Raw genomic sequence first — 19,608 nt, forward strand, 5'->3', positions numbered from 1 at the left:
TGCTTAAGTCCGTGAGATACGGCGAATATAGTCGTAACCACAATGCACTTTTCTTAACACGCATCTTACGCACACTGCTCACGACAGAAATACACTGTGTGTAGTGTGTACGTCCCATATTCTGGGATAGCGAGCGGCAAGCGATTTTGGGCGAAATTTCATCGTCTGTCGCTCGAGCGAAAGTCGATTTTCGTAGTGTGTATACAACGCTTTGGAAGGGCGGCCGCGTAAGCTACGCTACGGGCCACGTGCGACTCGACAAGTTGCGCTTAGTTCTTCGTGAACTGTGTGGGAGGTTAGTCCGCTACATGAATATAATGTTCCGTCAATGTCACACGTTATGAGCGTACGCGTAACGTTTTTCGCTTTACGGGAGTGACGCGAGTGAGTTACAGGTGAGTTTGACTCGAAACCGACTCGAGACCGACCGCGGTGATGTGCCGGTTGTGAGTGTTTTTATCACCTAAATGGACCAATATTTTGGAGAAATGCTGTAAGATCAAAGGGATGGATCAACGCCCGCAATTTTCGCAAACCATGAAGTGTTTACGGTAAGTTCCCAATGAGGTTTTTGATTAAGAATTCGAGTTTTGTGATCTGATTTACTCGAGAGCTTCGTTAGCTCTAAGCTAAGTTTGGACTTTCAGGCAAATATTTGTTTGTGCTAATTTCCTACTCGGAATTGACGTTATTTACACGATTTTTCTGTATGTAAATATTGTTTTGGAGACGATCATTTATAGATCTGAACGTTTCATGCTTGTGGAAATGTTGAAAAAGGGTAAAGTTTCTTATTATTGTTCAATTAACAGTGTTTATAATTGTACATTCAATTGTTTATTCTATAACTGTTTTAGTTTACATTTAAATTGATGATGCAGGATGAATTTTGGATCAAAACAGCTGGTAAATTTGAAATTAAAACTCATTGTTTATGTATAGAGGTGGGTGCTCACTACTGCGCATGCTCGCAGCTATGTGTCAACGTACATGTGTAAATGGGCTTTTAAGCTTATAAGTATGTTTTGCGAGGCATTAGCACGTAATGTTTACCTGAATTATGAAGCGTTTAGGGACTATCTGAGGGCGAGAGTGTTATTTATTCACTTTCCGTTTACATTTACGATTACAAATACGTTTTATCTACTGGTTTTGTATTATTTCTTTGCAGAATATTTTAAATTAAAAAATATTTGACTCGCTCTATCTCTTTCCCTTATTCTATAATGGATTAATATAGTAATTAATCTAGCCTAGGTCTAAATTTACTACACATGATACCAAAACATTGCCATCAACAGAATAAACGATTTTGTATTTAGGTACAGTCGACGCCATATCAAGTTATAGTGGCTATTATGCAACAAAAATGTAGAATCTAATGTGCTGTTGACTGTACATTAGCATAAAATATTGAGTATTACTTTCAGCTTTAAATACAAAACACGTGCGACTCTATAACATCTCAATCAATATCCAATACAAGCCTACAGTTTCTCCCGTTGAGTAAAATATGGGTTTTGTATTAAAAATAATCAAGCTAATTTATAATAGGCCCCTACTATAAAAGGTTTCACTTATTTGTCGTCCCTAATCGATATTAAAGTGTCATGAATAATAAATAGACTTGAATTTTCCGTTTTGGATTCAAATACTGTCATATCTAATGGCATTGCTCGTATGAAATAATAATGAAGGTTTATGACTTTGCCTGAATGCAATTAAAAAAAAACAAACCAAGCAATATCGAGTGCAAATATCAAGAACCCATAGTAACTCAATGCTGAACTGAAACAAAAGAATGTAGGTTTATGTCTTTGCCTGAATAAAATAAAAAATAAAAATTCAAACTAAACAATATCGAATGCAAATATCGAGAACCCATAGTAATCCCATTAGTCACCTGTCGTTATTCTCACGCCGGCAATTTACCTCCTTTATACCGAAGAGGCAAAATAATTAAAGGCGCCATTTCTTGCCGACGCCATCGCTTCTGAATGAAGAAAGAAGTTAAGTGGGCGGTGTGTATTGGTTGACTTTGAATGGCCATTAATAGAATTTTATTTCTGTACGGATTTGGTAATGGATGGTACGTATCTATCTATTATTAGGTTTTCTAAATAATTATTGTGGATTTTTCGTTTTTTTTTTGGGTTCACCCTGTAATAGAATGTATCGGTAATAGTATGAGTGTTGTGCCCGTATTCACCAACATTACTATGAGGTCTCACATTCCTCGTGGACGCACATGGTCGAACACGATTACGAACCAATCACAGAGCTCTATTCATCGCTGTGGGTTCGATTTGCTGCTTCACTTAAGCAAGTATTGTTTGTGAATACAGGCGTTAATGATCGACTGATCAGAAATTTTACTAAGTATCCCTAATATTACTTCACTTTCACCAAAGAAAAGTCTCATAAAATCACTACATACTTACATTAACAGCTGCTTGACAATATGATTCGACAATTTTGCTTAGAAAATTGCCAGTTTTCACTAGCGTGCACTGTAATTGCAAACCATAACTCCCTTATAAGGAATATTGATCAAAGCCTACCATTACTAGCTTTGACTCCAATATTACAGTGTTTTAAACTGATGCTTGGTTCTCAATAATTTCAGAGTTATCAGTTCTGCTATTTTCTAGAAGCCCAAAATGGTCCAAAAACGATATTAATAAACTTGACTCCATCTATCTCATTCGCTTACCCTAGAACAATCCATGCGTGACAAAGATGGATTAAAACAGTAAAGCGCGATGTATTTCGCTCTGTCTCTCTCATTCACGTTAGAAAGCTCGTTTTAGTGGTAGAGATGGATTGAGGTCATTTATCAAAATAGTTCACGGGACTAACCCAAGCATTCAGCTACCATCGATAAGTGTTAATCAGTTCGATTCCGATTCCGATAATCGTACTGTCTCCTTGAGGCTGTAATCGATTATTCATGTAAGGCTTATCTAAGGGACATTTTCTATCATGTTCAAATTAGATAACATTATGATGAATAGTAGGTATTAGATTTATCACATCGATAAAGAGAAAACAAATAGGTATATTTATTTATTTATTTATAGGTACAGTTACAGTGCATAGAATACTACTTGTTTAGTAAAAATACAGCTACAAATCACTTACAAATCTATGGACCAATTACAACTGCAAACAACTATGCCTAATTAACTTTAGTGCTTAAATACAACAACAGAAACTAATGTTAGCTACAACAACAACTAATCCAACAAACTAATCAGCATTTCTTAATTTATTTTTAAAAACCCGCAATGTATGCTGGAATTATGTCCTTGTCAACGTCAAGACCTAGTAATGTACCTATGATACAAGATTTGCAACACCCTTACAGGGTCATAAGTTGAGACTAAGTTTAAGATCACCACCTATGTACACTTATGAAGCAATATAATATATAATAGTACAAGCTTTGCTTAGTTTGGGACTAGAAGCGTAGTGTATAATGTCCAAGGATATTTATTATTATTATTCTCTTTATTAACTTTGGTTCTTAATTTTAAATATTTTTTTACAATGTAAATTATCAAAAAAATAAAAATAAAAATACATTATAAAAAAATACTTAAAAATAGTTATTCCGCTGGTAGCGGAGCAGGGCCCAAGCTACCGGTGGTCAGGGTTATTATTATTATTAATAAATAAATAAATGATTATTATTAAAGACTATTGTAGGCCCTGCACATTCTGTAAATAGGGTGATTTACTGTAATCGATGTGATTTACTCTAGTGTTATCATTAAGTATCCACGTCAAAACAACTTCATTATAAGCTAGTCATAGATTATCGCCCGTATTCACAAACATTACTATGAGGTCTTACAGTGCGCGTGGACGCACAGGGTGACATACGAACCAATCACAGAGCTCTATTCAACGCTGTGCGTTCGATTTGCTGCTTCACTTAAGCAATCATCGTTCGTGAATACGGACGTAAATGGGTAAATAAAACGTGGCAAAGTTTCTCTAGTAAGTTGCGTATGATCAAAATAGATTCATATTTTATTTAATAAGGGCAATGCAATATGTAATACTGAAGTGGTATATTTTAGGAAAGTCTTACAACCGGGAGGGCCCTTTTTATGGCTTCCCGTCCCTTGAAGTGTAGATGGATCCAATTTCTTTATTATATTCTATAGATAAAGTAATATTTCAGCTGCATACGAGAAAGTTACGACCTAGAGTTATATCTTCGTGACTACATTGGTTAAAGAAAAAATGTAGTACAAGTATTTTTGAAGAAAAAATTATAAGTATGTAGGTACTTAGAAAAAAAAAGTAAGTAAGTAGACGTAAAATAAGTAGATTTGGTTGATGGTAAAAGGTTTATACAAGCTAGATTGATATGTTTCAGATAGATTAAAATCCCAAGATCATATTAAAGAATATCGCATGTAAAGGAAAATCTTACTTGATTTATAAATCAAACAAACTAAATAGCGTTGTAAATAGCGTTATTATAGGACCAATTAGGAGCAAAGTCTGTGAAATAATCCTTCTGTGAAAAAAGTTTCATCGTTCACCGAATCAATTACACAAAAAGACCCCGAAACTTTTCCGACATTCTCCGAACTGGTGTTACGAGAACCGCTTTACAGCGTTAAGTTATAAAACGGTGTTTAGCTAAAGCGCTTTAAGCGAAATGTCACCAATACTACGGTTATTATATTTAGTACCCACGACTAATTGGAAGTGTACCGACGTAATGTGGCACTTCCTTGTTCAGATGTGATATTTATGACATTTTGTTTATATTTTATGTCAGTATGAGGTAATCTGTCGCACTATTAATCCATTTCAAGCATTTTGATGACAGCAACCAAATTATTCTCGAAAAGGATTATCATCAGAAACTGACTACTGTGCAAATGAAAGAAAGTGAAAGACTAGTAGGTACTCAGTGACATTCTTTTCTCAAAACAATTTCTCAACTAAATTCATTTTATAATATAAAGGAAAGATAAACTTCTCGGAAATTACCCCTCAAAATTAAAACTTCCATCCTACTCCGAATCAATTAGAATAGAAAAAGATCCTGAAATTTTGTCGAAACTCTCTGAAGCGAGGTGTTGTGAGAACCTTTGTACAGCATTAACACTAGAGTACACGCGCGGCCTACTATAGTAGACCAGGGTAACATTTTACGCTATAACTTTTTAAAAACTTGCACTAGAGAGCTGGCATTCCAGGAAAGCCTCCTTTACTAAATTTGTCAATAAGTCAGTAAAGCTTGGGTTGCTAGCGCCTGCATACTTTTCTTTTTTTGAAATTGGTCGTCAAAACAGCGGGTGTAGTCAAAAGCCCGAAATCACTCGTCAAAAAAAGGGAAGACTTGCAACAAAATGGATTTACCCCGTGTACCAGGCAGTAGAAAGTCTTGACTATTATGACAGATAAAAAATAAATCATATTTTTCCAGTATTTTTTTTTTGTTAATATGGATCTCAGAGCGCAATTTTGGACCAAAAAATTTACCAGGAATTGGAATTTAAATTGGATTACCAGGGTAGACCGCGCGTGTATTGCTGTAAAAAAAGGGGGCGCGTGTACTGTAGTGTTAATTTGTAAAACGGTGTTTATTCAAAGTGCTGTAGCGTAATGTCACCAATTCTTCGGTAATTAAATTTAGGGCCCCGACTAATTGGAAGTGTACCAACGTTATGTGGTAACTTCCTCGTTCGGATGCTTTATAGCTGTACATTTGTCTATGGGTTAATGTCTATTTTGAGTCCTTTATGTCTATTGTAAGGCCACAGAATGGCCCAGTTCCTGATTGCTTGTAAAATTAGACGTTGAGTAGATGATGATACTTAGGCTGGTTACACCATCTTATTTTAACTTTGAAAATGTCAAAAATCTGTCAAACTCCATACAAAAAACACCGGTTATTGTTATAGTTACGGTTAAAGTAAGATTGTGCAAGTGCAACTCAGCCTTTATGTTCCTTGGGTCTTTATGGTCGTATCTTGGAGTACTCAGTAATTATTAAGTCTAATGCTCATATTATGTATTATAACGTTTCTGTTTAAATTAATTAAACATAAAGGTGCTAAAGTTAATTACGGTGTAGCAATAACAATCAAAGTGTGAGTATGTTTGATAATTTTAGAATCAAATTAGCTTCTTAATTGAGTTTTCGCAAAACAGAAAGTTATTACATTTTGTATGTGCTTAAAATAGATGCGTGACGAAGAATGGCGTGGTACATGACTTTTATAAAATTTATGCAAATCATCAGTATATTATCTATACTATCTAAATATGAATTATAAATGCGAAAGTAACTCTGTCTGTCTGTCTTGCTTTCACGCCTAAACCACTGAACCGATTTTGATGAAATTTGGCATAGAGATAGTTTGAGTCCCGGGAAAGGTCATACGATAGTTTTTATCCCGGTTTTTGAAACAGGGACGCGCACGATAAAGGTTTTCTGTGACAAACAAAAATCCACGCGAGCGAAGCCGCGGGCAGAAAGCTAGTATCACTATCATGCGCTTGTACTATGATAAGCTCTTCAAAGATACGCTACGACCTACACATTCATTCAGAATAACATACTTTTGCAACCATAAAAAAGAAGAGGCGTTTATAGCGTAGGCGATCACTACCTGTTTCTTGCCGGCAAACTTTGATTATTGTATATCTTAATTAATTATGCTGTCTACACATAATCATGCGATTAGCCAATATACAAAGATGTGATGAATATTTATGCGTGACATTGTACATTCAAAAATCAATCGAATTCTTTTGCTGACACTCCTAATTATCGTCTACCTACTCGTTTTGCTATTTTTGACTCGATCGTTTTCGCTCTTATAAGCTTCTAAAAGCGAATAAAAAAGAGAGATGTATTATGTTGAAATACATAAATCACAATAATATGGCGCTATTGGGAGTTACACTTCCCTAGTGAATATTATTTTCGCTTTACTCTGACGTCCTACTACTTATATCGTGAAGAAGAGAAATACAAGTTCGTTCGTTCGTTTCAGCCAAATGACGTCTACTGCTGGACAAAGGCCTCCCGCAAGGTTTCCCACAATGTACGGTACTGCGCTGACCGCATCCAGGCTCTTCCCATGACCTTTACCAGATCGTCGGTCAACCTAGTAGGAGACCTGCCCACGCTACGTCTTCCAGTCCGTGGTCACCACTCGAGAACTTTTCTGCCCCAACGGCCATCGTCTTCACGAGCTATGTGACCCCGCCCACTGCCACTTGTAAAGTAATTGAAGAAATTGAAATACAAGTAAATAAATACAATGAAGCCATTTTTATTAAGCACATCCCAACAAAGTCCATACAACATTTTTGCGAAGATCTTATTCCTTACAATTTGAATACACTTTTCAGCTCTCATCAGAATAAGTCTCATAGTCTGACGTTTACCGAAGACGTGACAAGAATGACTTTCTTAAGTGTGACTTTGAGCAATTTAAGGGACACCTTGTCGCTTAAAGTATGCGGAAGAAATTAACCTTTTCAAAAGATCAAGGTTATAAAATGAGCCATTGTAAGTCCTGGTGTAACTTATCTTTAAACTTACAGAGTTACTGACGAGTTAAAATTGATTGATTTGACTTTAACTACAACTGACAGTGGAATTAATATTTTAAATTATATTAAGCAAAACAAATAAGTAATAATGGATTCAACAAAAACTATAGGTAACACGACTATTACACACTATTGGCGGATTGATTTAGAATCCTTAGTTACTGAATATTTCTATACTTACTTTATTATAAAACTTAACCATATTATGTTGCAAAGACATTGTAAGCTTGGTCTAATAACATTTAAAAAATAATATAAACAATTTTTTTTTTAGGTTCATCAATAATAATATTATTATACTCGTAGATGTCTCTATCAATTAGGTCGAACTTCATCTAAGGTAGCTTATTCACTGACTCGCCTGTAGAGTGCAAATCGTTAACTTTGCTTGTTAAAATTTTATGCACGTTGATTTTACATCCATTGGTGTGCAACTGTCATTAGAAAATTGAAATATTTTGTTTGCTAACTTCATCTTTGCATTGCTGGAATAAAGATTTAACGAGCACAGATTTATCTGACTGTAGATTACTTTTTTGTTGCTTGGAAATATGCAATAAATAAATTAAAAAAATCTTTCAATAAAGCTTAATTGTTAAAAAGCTACAAAGACCCCGGTAGCAATCCGACATGGCATTATGGTGCTGCGAGATTAACTTTTACACCATTTTCTTTTTTTGGGTATCACGCATTGAGTAAAAGGCATAAACTGGTCCGAAAGCAAGAAGTAGTAAAGAAAAGCCTCGTACACAAAAACTGCCATGCAAATGTCAACGCCTATCCAAACTGACAAAAAAGTCGCATCACGCCACGCATGCTGTTTTTGACAACGTCATCAGAGTGCCGTGCCTGTGCCTGAATTAAAAATAATTCATGCAGCCAAGCCCTAAGGGCTCGTTATCACGGCAGGGATCTAGTGATGCAGCATCCTGCAAAACTGAACTGTCGTGTAAATGACATTGTCTGAAATTCGAATTAGAAATTTGAACGGATCGGTTTTTGGCGGGACATTGCAAACAGGATGTTCGTGTGATCGTTAATATTATAACAACGGGATGTCTCCATAGGAACAAACCGTGCGGTGCCTCGTCATAGTGGGCGTCGCAGCTGCAGCGGCGCGGTGTCGCACTTTACTTGTATACGTATAGCGTTGCGGTGGCCGCTGCGATGACGAACTGCAACGTCAACAACGTATTCAATGTCAACGTCCAGTGCGTTGCGCTTGCGGTGCCGCAGCGGTGCCGCTGCTATTACATAGCAACGTCAACGCCCGTGCAGCCTCGCCCTTATTCGAAACCTACATCGTTAACTCCGCTTGTTATTACTTTACGCGACTCCTGGGTGCACGGAATATAAATTAACCAGATAGAATTACTTAGAATATCCGAGTAATGCGTGAGATCCCGCGTAATCGCGGATGAGAAATTGCCGCAGTAATGGCCATTGAATATATTAAACTAGGTCGGTATGTAGGGTACTTGTTCGCATTTAGGTTATAGTAGGTTATGTGTTTCATTAGCAAAGTAGAAATATCGCAAATTGGCAAACTTTAACAGACTTTACTTTTTGCAGCATATAGTGTATTAATGCTACGGCGTATCATAAGCTTTTGACATAGTTCAGTTTTTTTATTTTTTTTTATATCAAAATGGATAGACAGTAAGAGTTTTTACGAGTAATATATTCTTAAGAAACACTGAAAATTATGTAGTTTTTTTAATCCACAAAGAAAGCTCTTAATATCAACTCAATTTTTGGTTCATAATTAGTGCATAGATTCAAGTCTCAAGAAATTAAACCATTCACACTTAATATTAGTTTATGACAAATAAAATTATTATTTGGTTTAAAAAAAAAAGTAGTTATATTGGTTAAAAGTGTCAATCAATTGAGATGACGATTCCTCACAAATTGCAGCTTCGCGGAAATTATATTGCCCCAGAAATAATAACACTCGTATAGATAGCGCAAATATAACTTTTATAGTTTACTGTTAAAATAACGACCGCAGTACAGACGTGATATGACGAGGGCTGGTTGACGACATTTTAATTACGAAATAAATCACGTGCCGCGAAATTGCTTTGGGTTTTGATCGCGATGTCGAATTGATGCCTAGGTATGTATAGGGTTTGTAATAAATAAGTTATTAATTTGCTATGTTTTTAATGTTCTTTTGATTTTGTTTGTATTAAAAAATCAACCTTTGTAGATTACTGGCGGTCTTGATGATGAATAAGTAACTCGTTGCTATCGTTACGTTAAATAAAGGTTGGGTTTAACCATCTTACTTTAACTTTCACAAACGTCAAATGTATGTCAAACTGCGTTCAAAACGCACCTGTTACGGTTAAAGTAATGTGGTACCTACAACATAGCCTAAGCGTATCTCATTTTATTGCCCACGCCTTACATAGGTCAAATGTTACATACTTTATTGACGAACTTTATGACTTTGGTATTCCAAAGGTACATAATTTACTTAGCTCCCAATAAAAACATATATTTTTGCAATGTCACGTCTTCTAGAACTTGGCAACTGTTTTTCTTATTTTAGGGCAGAACCAATTGACGTTACTTAAGTACGATCCCCAAAGAATCATGTCATCTTTAGTACATTTATTAAGAAAACTTATAACATTTCTGTAGCTGGGCATTACATGCCCTTTTCAAACACGTCCTCTGCAGAAGCTGCCTTAGGCCATTTTGGAGATATAACCAATTCGAATACCCGCAAAAATATTTGCATATGTTTCGACGGGCGAAGGCAAACTTATTTTTTGGGATAAGTCCCAACCCCTCCAGCCTATCTGTAATTTCCGAATGTCGGTTACGGTTTTTATATTACCCGTGTCATGTTAGGGATAGGTATAACGGATCGGCTCATGAACACTGAGGGAAACTTTCCAGTTCGAAGTTTAGTTTGCGAAGCTCACAATAATATAATTCGGTATCATGGATGATTAGTTGAAGAAGCCGATATTATCTGAAGAGTTATTACTTAGTCATAATTATTTTTTGTCTGCAAACTTTTTCACAAAACTTAGTAGAACTAAGATAGTTCCACGCTACGTCTTCAAGCCCGTGGTTGCCACTCGAGAACTTTTCTGCCCCAACGGCCGTCCCTAAGAGCTATGTGCCCCGCCTACGCCACTTGATTTTAGAAATTATGCGAGCTATATCGGTCATTTTGGTGAAATACGTAGCGTGGGCAGGCCTCCGACTAGGTGGACCGACGATCTGATAAAGGCCGCGGGAAGAGCCTGGATGCGGGCAGCGCAAGACCGTTCATTGTGGAATACCTTGGGGGAGGCCTTTGTCCAGCAGTGGACGTCATTTGGCTGAAACGAACGAACTAAGATACTCAAATTGCACGTTTTAATTGTTGCTAATTTTCATAATAACATTTCAGATGTAACAAAAAGTAGCAATTCTCGCTTCAGTGTTTTGAAGTATAGTCAAACACAACAACCTACTTCAGTTGTTTCACCGTGTAACCATGTCGAGTTGTGTGCAACTGAACTGCTCTCATTCCGTGTTCCGTGGTCACAGTGCAAACACGGTCATGGTAAATTCTGAAACGTCCACGTGACAAAGGCACACGCGTCCCACAAGTTTCTAAACCAAATGAACTTCACAAGGAAGTTGCTAATGAGAAACTGCGATAGTCCGACGCTCTCAGAGTGTGTACATATAATTAGCACTAGGGAAAGTGTCAGAGATAACAGAATTTATAGTATTAACCTCCCATCGGTGAAGGGTCACGGAATTTTAACGACACGATCATTTAGATAACTTAAGTGTGAGCTTCGACATTTGTATAGTGTTGGGCAAGTTAATCTGGATGTAGGTGAAATCATCGATTTAGATGCTGTATTTTGGTGGTATCGAAGGTACTGATGAACATCGAATGATCAGTAATGTACGCATTTGCATGTATAATTTGGTGGGCGATAGTTTTTTAGAATGTTTTGATTGGAATAACTACTGTTAGAATATGGAGCTAACAGTGAGTAAATTAGTGGCAGATAAGTATACCTATAGGCTATATATTATTATTATCTCCGCCATTGATTGTACAAAAGTAGAACACCGTGTAGTACTTAGGTTAATTTTTTGCATCAGATGGGCACTCCCTTATTTGCCAATTCAAGCTACATGCTCCTCAATAGTCTTTACCAGTTATTGTGGCTGCTGAAAATACAAACAAACCCGCCCATTTTAGGATATAAATAAAAGAAAAACGCATACATCCCCTTGCTACTGGATAAAACAACGAATTTATTACCCACGCAGCACACGGCTTATCAATTATTTACTATAACTCCAGATCGAAAATTCTTTGTAAAAGTACGCTCCAAAAATACACCAACACGTTGATATTCTGCTAAGAGGATATGCCACGGGATTATGGGAACAGCTGGTAAAAGATGCATAAGCTGTTTCACAATTTTAGCTTGCAGAGTGTAATGGTTAGGGTTTCTGCTCGAGCTTTCTCGAACTCGAGAAAACTCGAGAAATTTGGCTTCATTCGAGACGAGAAAAAAACTACCGGAGCTCGAGAATTCTCGAGTTTCGCTTTTGAAGCTTTAATATTCTTGAAAGCCTATTTTCTTAGACAAAAGTATTTTTTTTATTATTTGATAGGTCAACGTTGCTTTTAGACTGGCCTAGTCTTTCCTTTTTTAACTGATTTGATTTGCAAGTAATGATCTCAATCGAAACTAAGTAATAATGTTCACCAACGAGTATGCTATATTTATTATGTATGTTTAATCTGACTCATTTAAAGACTGAAAAATTTGTTAACTAGACAGTTACCTAACAGACGTTAGGTTAGGTACTCGTGCCTCCTCGTAAAGTTTATTCAAGTCGTTTATGTAAGAAATTTAAAAAAATATCAAAAAGTTTTGTTTTGTTCATAAAAAAAACTATTTATTTATTTTAGGGCAGCTAACAAGACATAACACAATTAACTGGAAAAAACATTGAAAACAATATGTGTTTTTTAAAGTGTAGCCTTAATTAAAAGCTGCCACGACATGTGCATAGATTGCGTGGAAGCGTAGTATCGACAGAAGTAAAAAAAAATGAAAAATTATTTATTTATTTATCGTAATTTTGCTATTTGGACTTGTGTTTTTTAGAAAACAAGTGATTTAATTGTAGCTCCAGATTTTTATCGTTATTGTTATCCTTAAAGTACACGCGACTTTATGACTTTTGTTTTGATTATTAATAAATATTAATTATGAAAGAAGATTTTATTTTTTGTTTATTTCCTTACCAAAATAAGTGGTACTAAATTCTAATATTGATTGTTGTGCATAAAAGTAGGTATATTAGATTAAAAAAAACCTGTTTTTATTAAATTTCAACCGATTTTAGAAGTTTTCATTAAAAGACTCGAGACCCGAGAAAACTCGAGACTTTGGCCTCGAGAATTCTCGAAACTCGAGAAAAAAAATAGGTCGAGAAATCAGAAACCCTAGTAATGGTGCACGGAATCTGAACTTTGAATGTGTTCCTTCAAACAATTTTAACAAGGAAATAGTGCAGTAGAAATTATTTTTATACTCGTAGTCGATAAGCGATTTTTTCAATTTTGAATCGATACTGCAAATAACTTTAAATAAAATTAAAGAAACTGATAACTTAACATTAACCGGACTGGGAACAAAAACACACTATGGACCTTCCAAGATTGTATAAGATTTTTACAAAGGATTGCATAATAATGTATTTAATAACGTACCTAGATCTATAGAGACTTATAACAACTGATTATTATAAGTCTACTTGACTGATCCAAAAATAAGTTTTTTAAGCCACTAGTTAAACAAAACCAGGATGCCTATAATGAAAAGACGGCACTTAGTATCTTCAGTGTCACTAAGTCACTAACTGTTTGTCCACTTCGATCAAACCTAGGTATATCACTTTAAACCGACGACCGATAGTAACTCCTTGGTAACACTAGTTGAAAATCCCCGACTAATTATGCAGAATTCCTTTACTCCCGGAATGTCTGTTAGTTTTTGCCCGTTTTATCAACTTTTAATCTTCCACCTGCTTATCTGAGATTGCTCCCGTTACCGCGGCCTTCTTTGTGTTATCTTTAAAGCAATGTTTATGCATTTCATCGCATATCTTGACTGTTATAAACTGCAGTTTTCTATAGAGGTATTTAATTAGTAATCTTCAATCTATTCAAGCAGTAAAACTAAATTCATCGGACCGTGCTCTAAAGAAATGCGTAAAAGAAATTTTTAAAGAAACAATGCGTTTTCATTTATTTCTGTGTCATTCACTTTATTATTATTGTAATGAAAAACACTGAATTACTGGTAAACTTCTTCATTAAAACACTGACCTCCTTTATGAAGAAGACAAATGAATAACCATGTCACAGAATTTCATTGGTTTTGTTGTTAATTTAATATGCGCAACGTTGCGTCGACGCATAGAAACGTGCGCAAATGCAACGCTTCTCAGATAAGTCAAAGACTATTTTCCTGCACTCTTATAACCAGGTTGTTACAAGTAGTTGTTCTCAAACAACAAACCTATTCAATTAGAAAACCTGCTCCATCTTAGTTCTCATGATCTTTTATCACCGGGTGAGATTGAGGTTGAGCAAAAATCCATTCATTTACTTGTAACTTTCCAGAATTTCCCACCGTCTGAAACGAGGCTTGATGAAAAATTGGTGTCGCCCAAGTTCCGTAATAAGGACGAACATTAGTCTGCTTTTAATAACAAAATGTTAAGGAATTACGTGGCCAGCATTGAAATTGTGTGTTTAGCAAAATTTCATTACGCAGGTGGCCCACCGACGATTTGTCATGTCACTCAAACGGTCCTCATCCCGACAACTAATTTGAATTTGTAATGTAACCAAAGATTATTTGCAGTGTGGTATTAAGCGGGCACTCAGAAATGATTGGCCCTTGGAACAATGCGTCTGAGAGATGATTAAAACGCACGAAATTGAGGAGTGAAATGTCTGGCTGTGATCCTTTGAAGATTTGAATTTGGAATGGAATTTAAATAAGGGTTTAAAAATAATAAATGTATAAACAGCATCATTGACGACCATTGCTCAAAACAGCAAAATTACGTTAGCCTACATTATAAAGATTTGTCGTAACTTTTTTATGAACATTGAACATTCATCAGCTGTTTCTCAATGAAAAAGTTCGTCGCTTATACCTACTTATTTTTCAAAATTATTTGTTATTAAAGCTAAACTAACGATTGATGGTGTGGCAAAGAGATTAGAACTTCTAATTTCGAAGCACTTTTCTTAAATAACAAAACATAGATCATAATTACTGACTAATACTTCTGCTCTTCAGAGTTAGAAAATAAGTCTCTCGATGACTAATGCTCAGAGCATTAATTACAGAGCGCCGCGAGGCATTGAACTCATTTATTACAAGACAGTACTATTTATAAATAAACAATTAACAAGTTTATGCATTGTTAATAATGTGTGGCATATCCGAACAGTGGAAATAGATGCAGAAACCCCGTTTACATTAAATTTATGTTAGAGACCGACGGTTTTCCTATTACCTACAACTTGGAATCGGAAAACGGCAAGAAACACATCGGTTGTGACATCGGGGTCTACCTAGCGTACAATCGTCAATATTTTCTTGAGGTGACCTATAAATGAAGTAATTTTTACTTGTATTAACTTTTTCGTCTTTGAAAATTACAAAATAGGGTTATTTTATTCCTGGAATAGATCTGCCAAAAAAAAAATATTTCTTAATTACGAGTACCTACTCGTATATGGCATTATTGAAAAAATGGCGTATAAAAAAAGCAACTCCGACTCATCATGCTGCTTTCTGTGGTTGAAATAGGTTCGACTTTGCAACAAGAAGGTATACTGCCCTTAATGGTCCTACTTATCATGCTTACATTGTGATTGGCTAGCATATCCGTGTTGCAATGTATGAATTATGGGCGCTTCATCACTATCGGAAGATAATACTGGAGCCATTAAAAGAAATGGGGCTACGATTATATTCTTACCATTTTTTATAGGGATTTGCGTTTAAGCTTATTCGAAATCATATTTTAGGCTTAGTGGAGGTTAGGTAACGGTGTGGTTCCAGCTTAGTAGAATAGTGAAGCCACGATAGCCGAACGGTGAAGGGGTCGAACTAGCCGACTCGTGAGCCGGGGAACGCGGGTTCGAATCGGGGCTGCAGCTCGACTATTGTGGTGAGTCCACTCATGATACAAGCATATTTAGGTCAGAACGAGGGGACTAACGGGACTATTAGTAATTTGTGCAAACAAATTAATAATATAATTTATAAAAAAAAAAATAGGACCGCCTTCACTCTTTCTATGGATGTCGTAAGAAATATGCGAATATTAGGCCTCCCCAACTTGTCTGGCTAGCCTGGGGAGTGTAGGCTAAATAAATCCACAATTTTCCCATAGTAAAAAAAGTGAATCGATCTTATTCTGAATCCCGGATTTACTCGTAGTTCCATACACGTAATTCCAAATCCCCTTTAACCGTTAATTTCTTTTACGACAAGGAAATACGGATGCCTTTGTAAGGAATAACATTAGCATTATAAATAAATTGGCTTCTTAGAACTCTTATTGCACAAGACAATTATCTGGATATGTACGAACAAGTTTCATACAATAGTAGTTCCTGGATACAAAATATTGGATTATTGTGACTGGAGACAGAGCATCAACCTAAGCATTCACATCTACGGTTGTACTGTGTGCAATTTTGCGATGTTATAGTCTGGAGCTCTTGATTCTACAACACATGTCACAGGCCCTACTTCAGGTGCAAGTAAACCATTCAAATGTTTTAAACATTTACAAGTTATCTTCTGTGTGCGAAATAAATAATTAATCAATACATAATCCTGATACAATACTTCACTCCACCTGCAATATCATATTTTACCCATCTTACCTAGATCAGAGCATAAAATATGTACCATCCAAGCGCAAACTAAGTTCAAAATTACTTTACGCAAATGAATATTTACACTCATGCGCTGGTATACATCACGCTTTATAGGATCATTACAATGATATACAACTGAATATTACAGTATTTACAGTACGTTTTTAATGAAAACAGCTTGTACAAAAGCGCGGTCTGGACTAGACCTAATTTACATGAATAGCGAACGGCGTTCTTTGTGTTTTAAGTTGCAATTAATTATTCCACTTTATGTAAATACCCGGCCAGACGCGTCAGTCTTGGACCTTCCTCCTTTTTGCGGCAAAGCATATGCCAGCAAAGTTAATATTTTATGCAGAAAGAGCATCTAAATAAAATATTAACCCGTGCGCTCTCACGCGGCGTTTGTTGGCGTAGGATTAAGCGGAGCTTCGTGTGGAGCTGAAGCAGGGCTTGAAGCTGTGACCTAATTATTTAACTCAATTAAGACCTGTGCATATCCCTCACTGGGGTAATAAAGACAGAAGCCAATCAAACGTCATACAAAATAAATTAAATTAAAAGCGATTGCAATAGAAACTAAATCACACGCTTAATAAGCAGATTTCTCTCTATACGAGTACACTATTCAGCACTTAAAACTCAGAACCCAGAACCAATCCGTCAATATGTGACAAAAGCACGGAATTACCTATGTCAAATTACTGAATGGGAGTGCAAATCGATGCGAATTTTCATCACTCACACTCTGCCATGAAACTGGTAATGACTGTCAGTTTTTGAAGCCTTATACCACGACTTTGCAATGGGAAACAAAATGTCTACGTAGGTCTACGCCATGTACACTTAGCAACTATGAAAGTGGACTTACCGATGCATTTTATTTTTGAACTTTTTATAGCGTCCGTCTATACTATCTTTCTTGCCTCTCTCTAAGGATCATTATCCTAACATGAGTCAGGGCTCATTGATATCAAAGGTAATCAAGTATGAATCTACACTCAACAATGGACTCAAAGCTGTAGTTGTTCTTAATATTTAAATTGAACCACTAAAAAGCAGGCCTGTTTCTATGCTTAATTTTGATTAGATTTTAGACCGTAAAAGTCATAAAGCAATTTCAGTTATTTTCTGTTAAAAGGCTTTTAAAAATCTCTTTAAGCAGTTCCATACATATGCCTTTAAGTGAAGTTCCAAAATTCGGGTCTTACTCGCAATGCATGTACTTTTTCGACCAAATGTTGTCTGCGGTCTCTCTTGACGTTAAAACTTTAGTCTGGTTTGTAGATGCAATGAAATTAGTCTCTAATCCCTGGGAATAAAATTAGGGAACAACCGCATGCATTTTGTTAACGTTTGTCTCTTGCGGTATTAGAATTTACTGCGCAACCATTAGTTACCGTTACATTGCTACTCTTTCGCTAATTTTTATTCAGTTTTATTGCACATTTCGCTGTATTTTATTTGCTCGGAAATCTAGATCTATTGAAGTTATTTGGGTATTTGGTAATAATAATATCTTTGTAACACTTGAGGTATTACTTCATTAATGAGAAAAATAATTGATTATGATAAAAAAATATAACCATCTGGAATAATAAAACTATTTTTACCTCATCGCTGTAAGCTACAGATTAAAACGTATTTTTTTTCTTTTTCCTGCTTCACCTACGCCAATACAAAAATTTTAGATTATTACTAACCAAACCTTTTTGCTAATATAAGAGCTTTATCCTAATATTTCGTCAGTTGTATACCGGTCACCAACTCGACCTATATCCGACCGTGGTGACCCTAATTATTAATCAGCTATATCTTTGACTTATAGCAGGAAACAGTTGCAGCGACGTCTATTAGCGCTATAATAGACGCTTATCGGCACAATTAACGACTGGTTCTGCTGTTTATTGATTGTGCTAATTTGTGTGCGCTGGAGTATTTATTCGATGCACTAGTAGACGTTATAAATGATCCGAGTAGATACTAGAAGCTTTTCAAAAGCATCGTCATTAATTTCTAATAAAATTATGGATGCGAAGTACTTTTATTGATGATCAGAAATATTTTAAAACTATGCGAGTAGTAAGTAACTCTAATAAAGATCAACTGACAGAACAAAGTTAAACGCAATTTTATTTTACTTAAACAAGTTGAGCAGTAGAATCTAGTACCGTCACCTCTAATTAACTTTGTGTTAAGTATTTCTAGATAATTAACTTTTTAAAAAAATAAAACCGACTTCAAATGCGTGAACACAAAAAAAAACTAAAAATTAAAAATATTGCGTATAAAAAAGTTCATCCCCAATTTTCCACCCTTGGGGGTGAAATATTTTCTTCAAATTCGCATGAAACCACCCTTTTGATAATACCTATTCAACAAAAAAATAATCGTTCAAATTGATTTATATTCGGCGGAGATATTGCGTATAAAAAGTTCATCCCCAATTTTCCACCCTTGGGGGTTGTTTTTTCTATTATTAAATTTAAATGGGACCACCCTTGAAGTATTACCTATACGCCGAAAAAAGATTTGTTCAAATCGGTTCATAATTGGCGGAGTTATCGCGTAACAAACATAGAAAAAAAACATACGGGTCGAATTGAGAACCTCCTCCTTTTTTGAAGTCGGTTGAAAATATATTAATTAGAAGCTAATGCGGTCATTTCTAAAGCGATAATAAACCAATCAGTGGACGTCTTTCGGGTGAAACGAACGAACGAATAAACCAATCCCGTAATCTCTCATACGTCAAACGTTTCATTCATTTATGAATCGTTCACAGTTCACCACATCAATGGCAAATAACCTGCCGTGGACAGAATCATTAAAGCTTGTTTGAAGCAAACATATCCAATAATTGCAGTTTTGGTCGTGAAACTCATTCAACAAACGCAAATACGTACAAACGTTCCCAGTATTGATTGCATATTCTAAAGAAGTAATTAACATCAAACAATTTAATCTGTGGTAACATTATATGAGTATTAGAGAAAGAAAACTTTATGCTTACTTAGGCTGAGTAGCACCATCTTACTTTAACTCTGGCAATAGTCAAA

General features: G+C 35.7%; 1 protein-coding gene across 2 annotated transcripts in view; it reads left to right on the forward strand.

Moving 5' to 3' along the window:
• Window positions 1–238: 238 nt before the first annotated feature.
• The window catches only part of LOC135077443 (collagen alpha-2(IX) chain-like), a 180,341-nt gene continuing 160,971 nt past the window's right edge, over window positions 239–19,608 (forward strand). For both annotated transcript variants that reach the window (XM_063971984.1, XM_063971986.1), the window contains exon 1: window positions 239–551. In XM_063971984.1, the coding sequence (XP_063828054.1) occupies window positions 508–551 (44 nt within the window). In that variant the 5' untranslated portion in view covers window positions 239–507. The remainder of the gene's footprint in view (window positions 552–19,608) is intronic.

The sequence above is a fragment of the Ostrinia nubilalis genome, chromosome 13 (genome assembly GCF_963855985.1).
Source record: "Ostrinia nubilalis chromosome 13, ilOstNubi1.1, whole genome shotgun sequence".
In the NCBI taxonomy this organism is placed as follows: domain Eukaryota; kingdom Metazoa; phylum Arthropoda; class Insecta; order Lepidoptera; family Crambidae; genus Ostrinia; species Ostrinia nubilalis.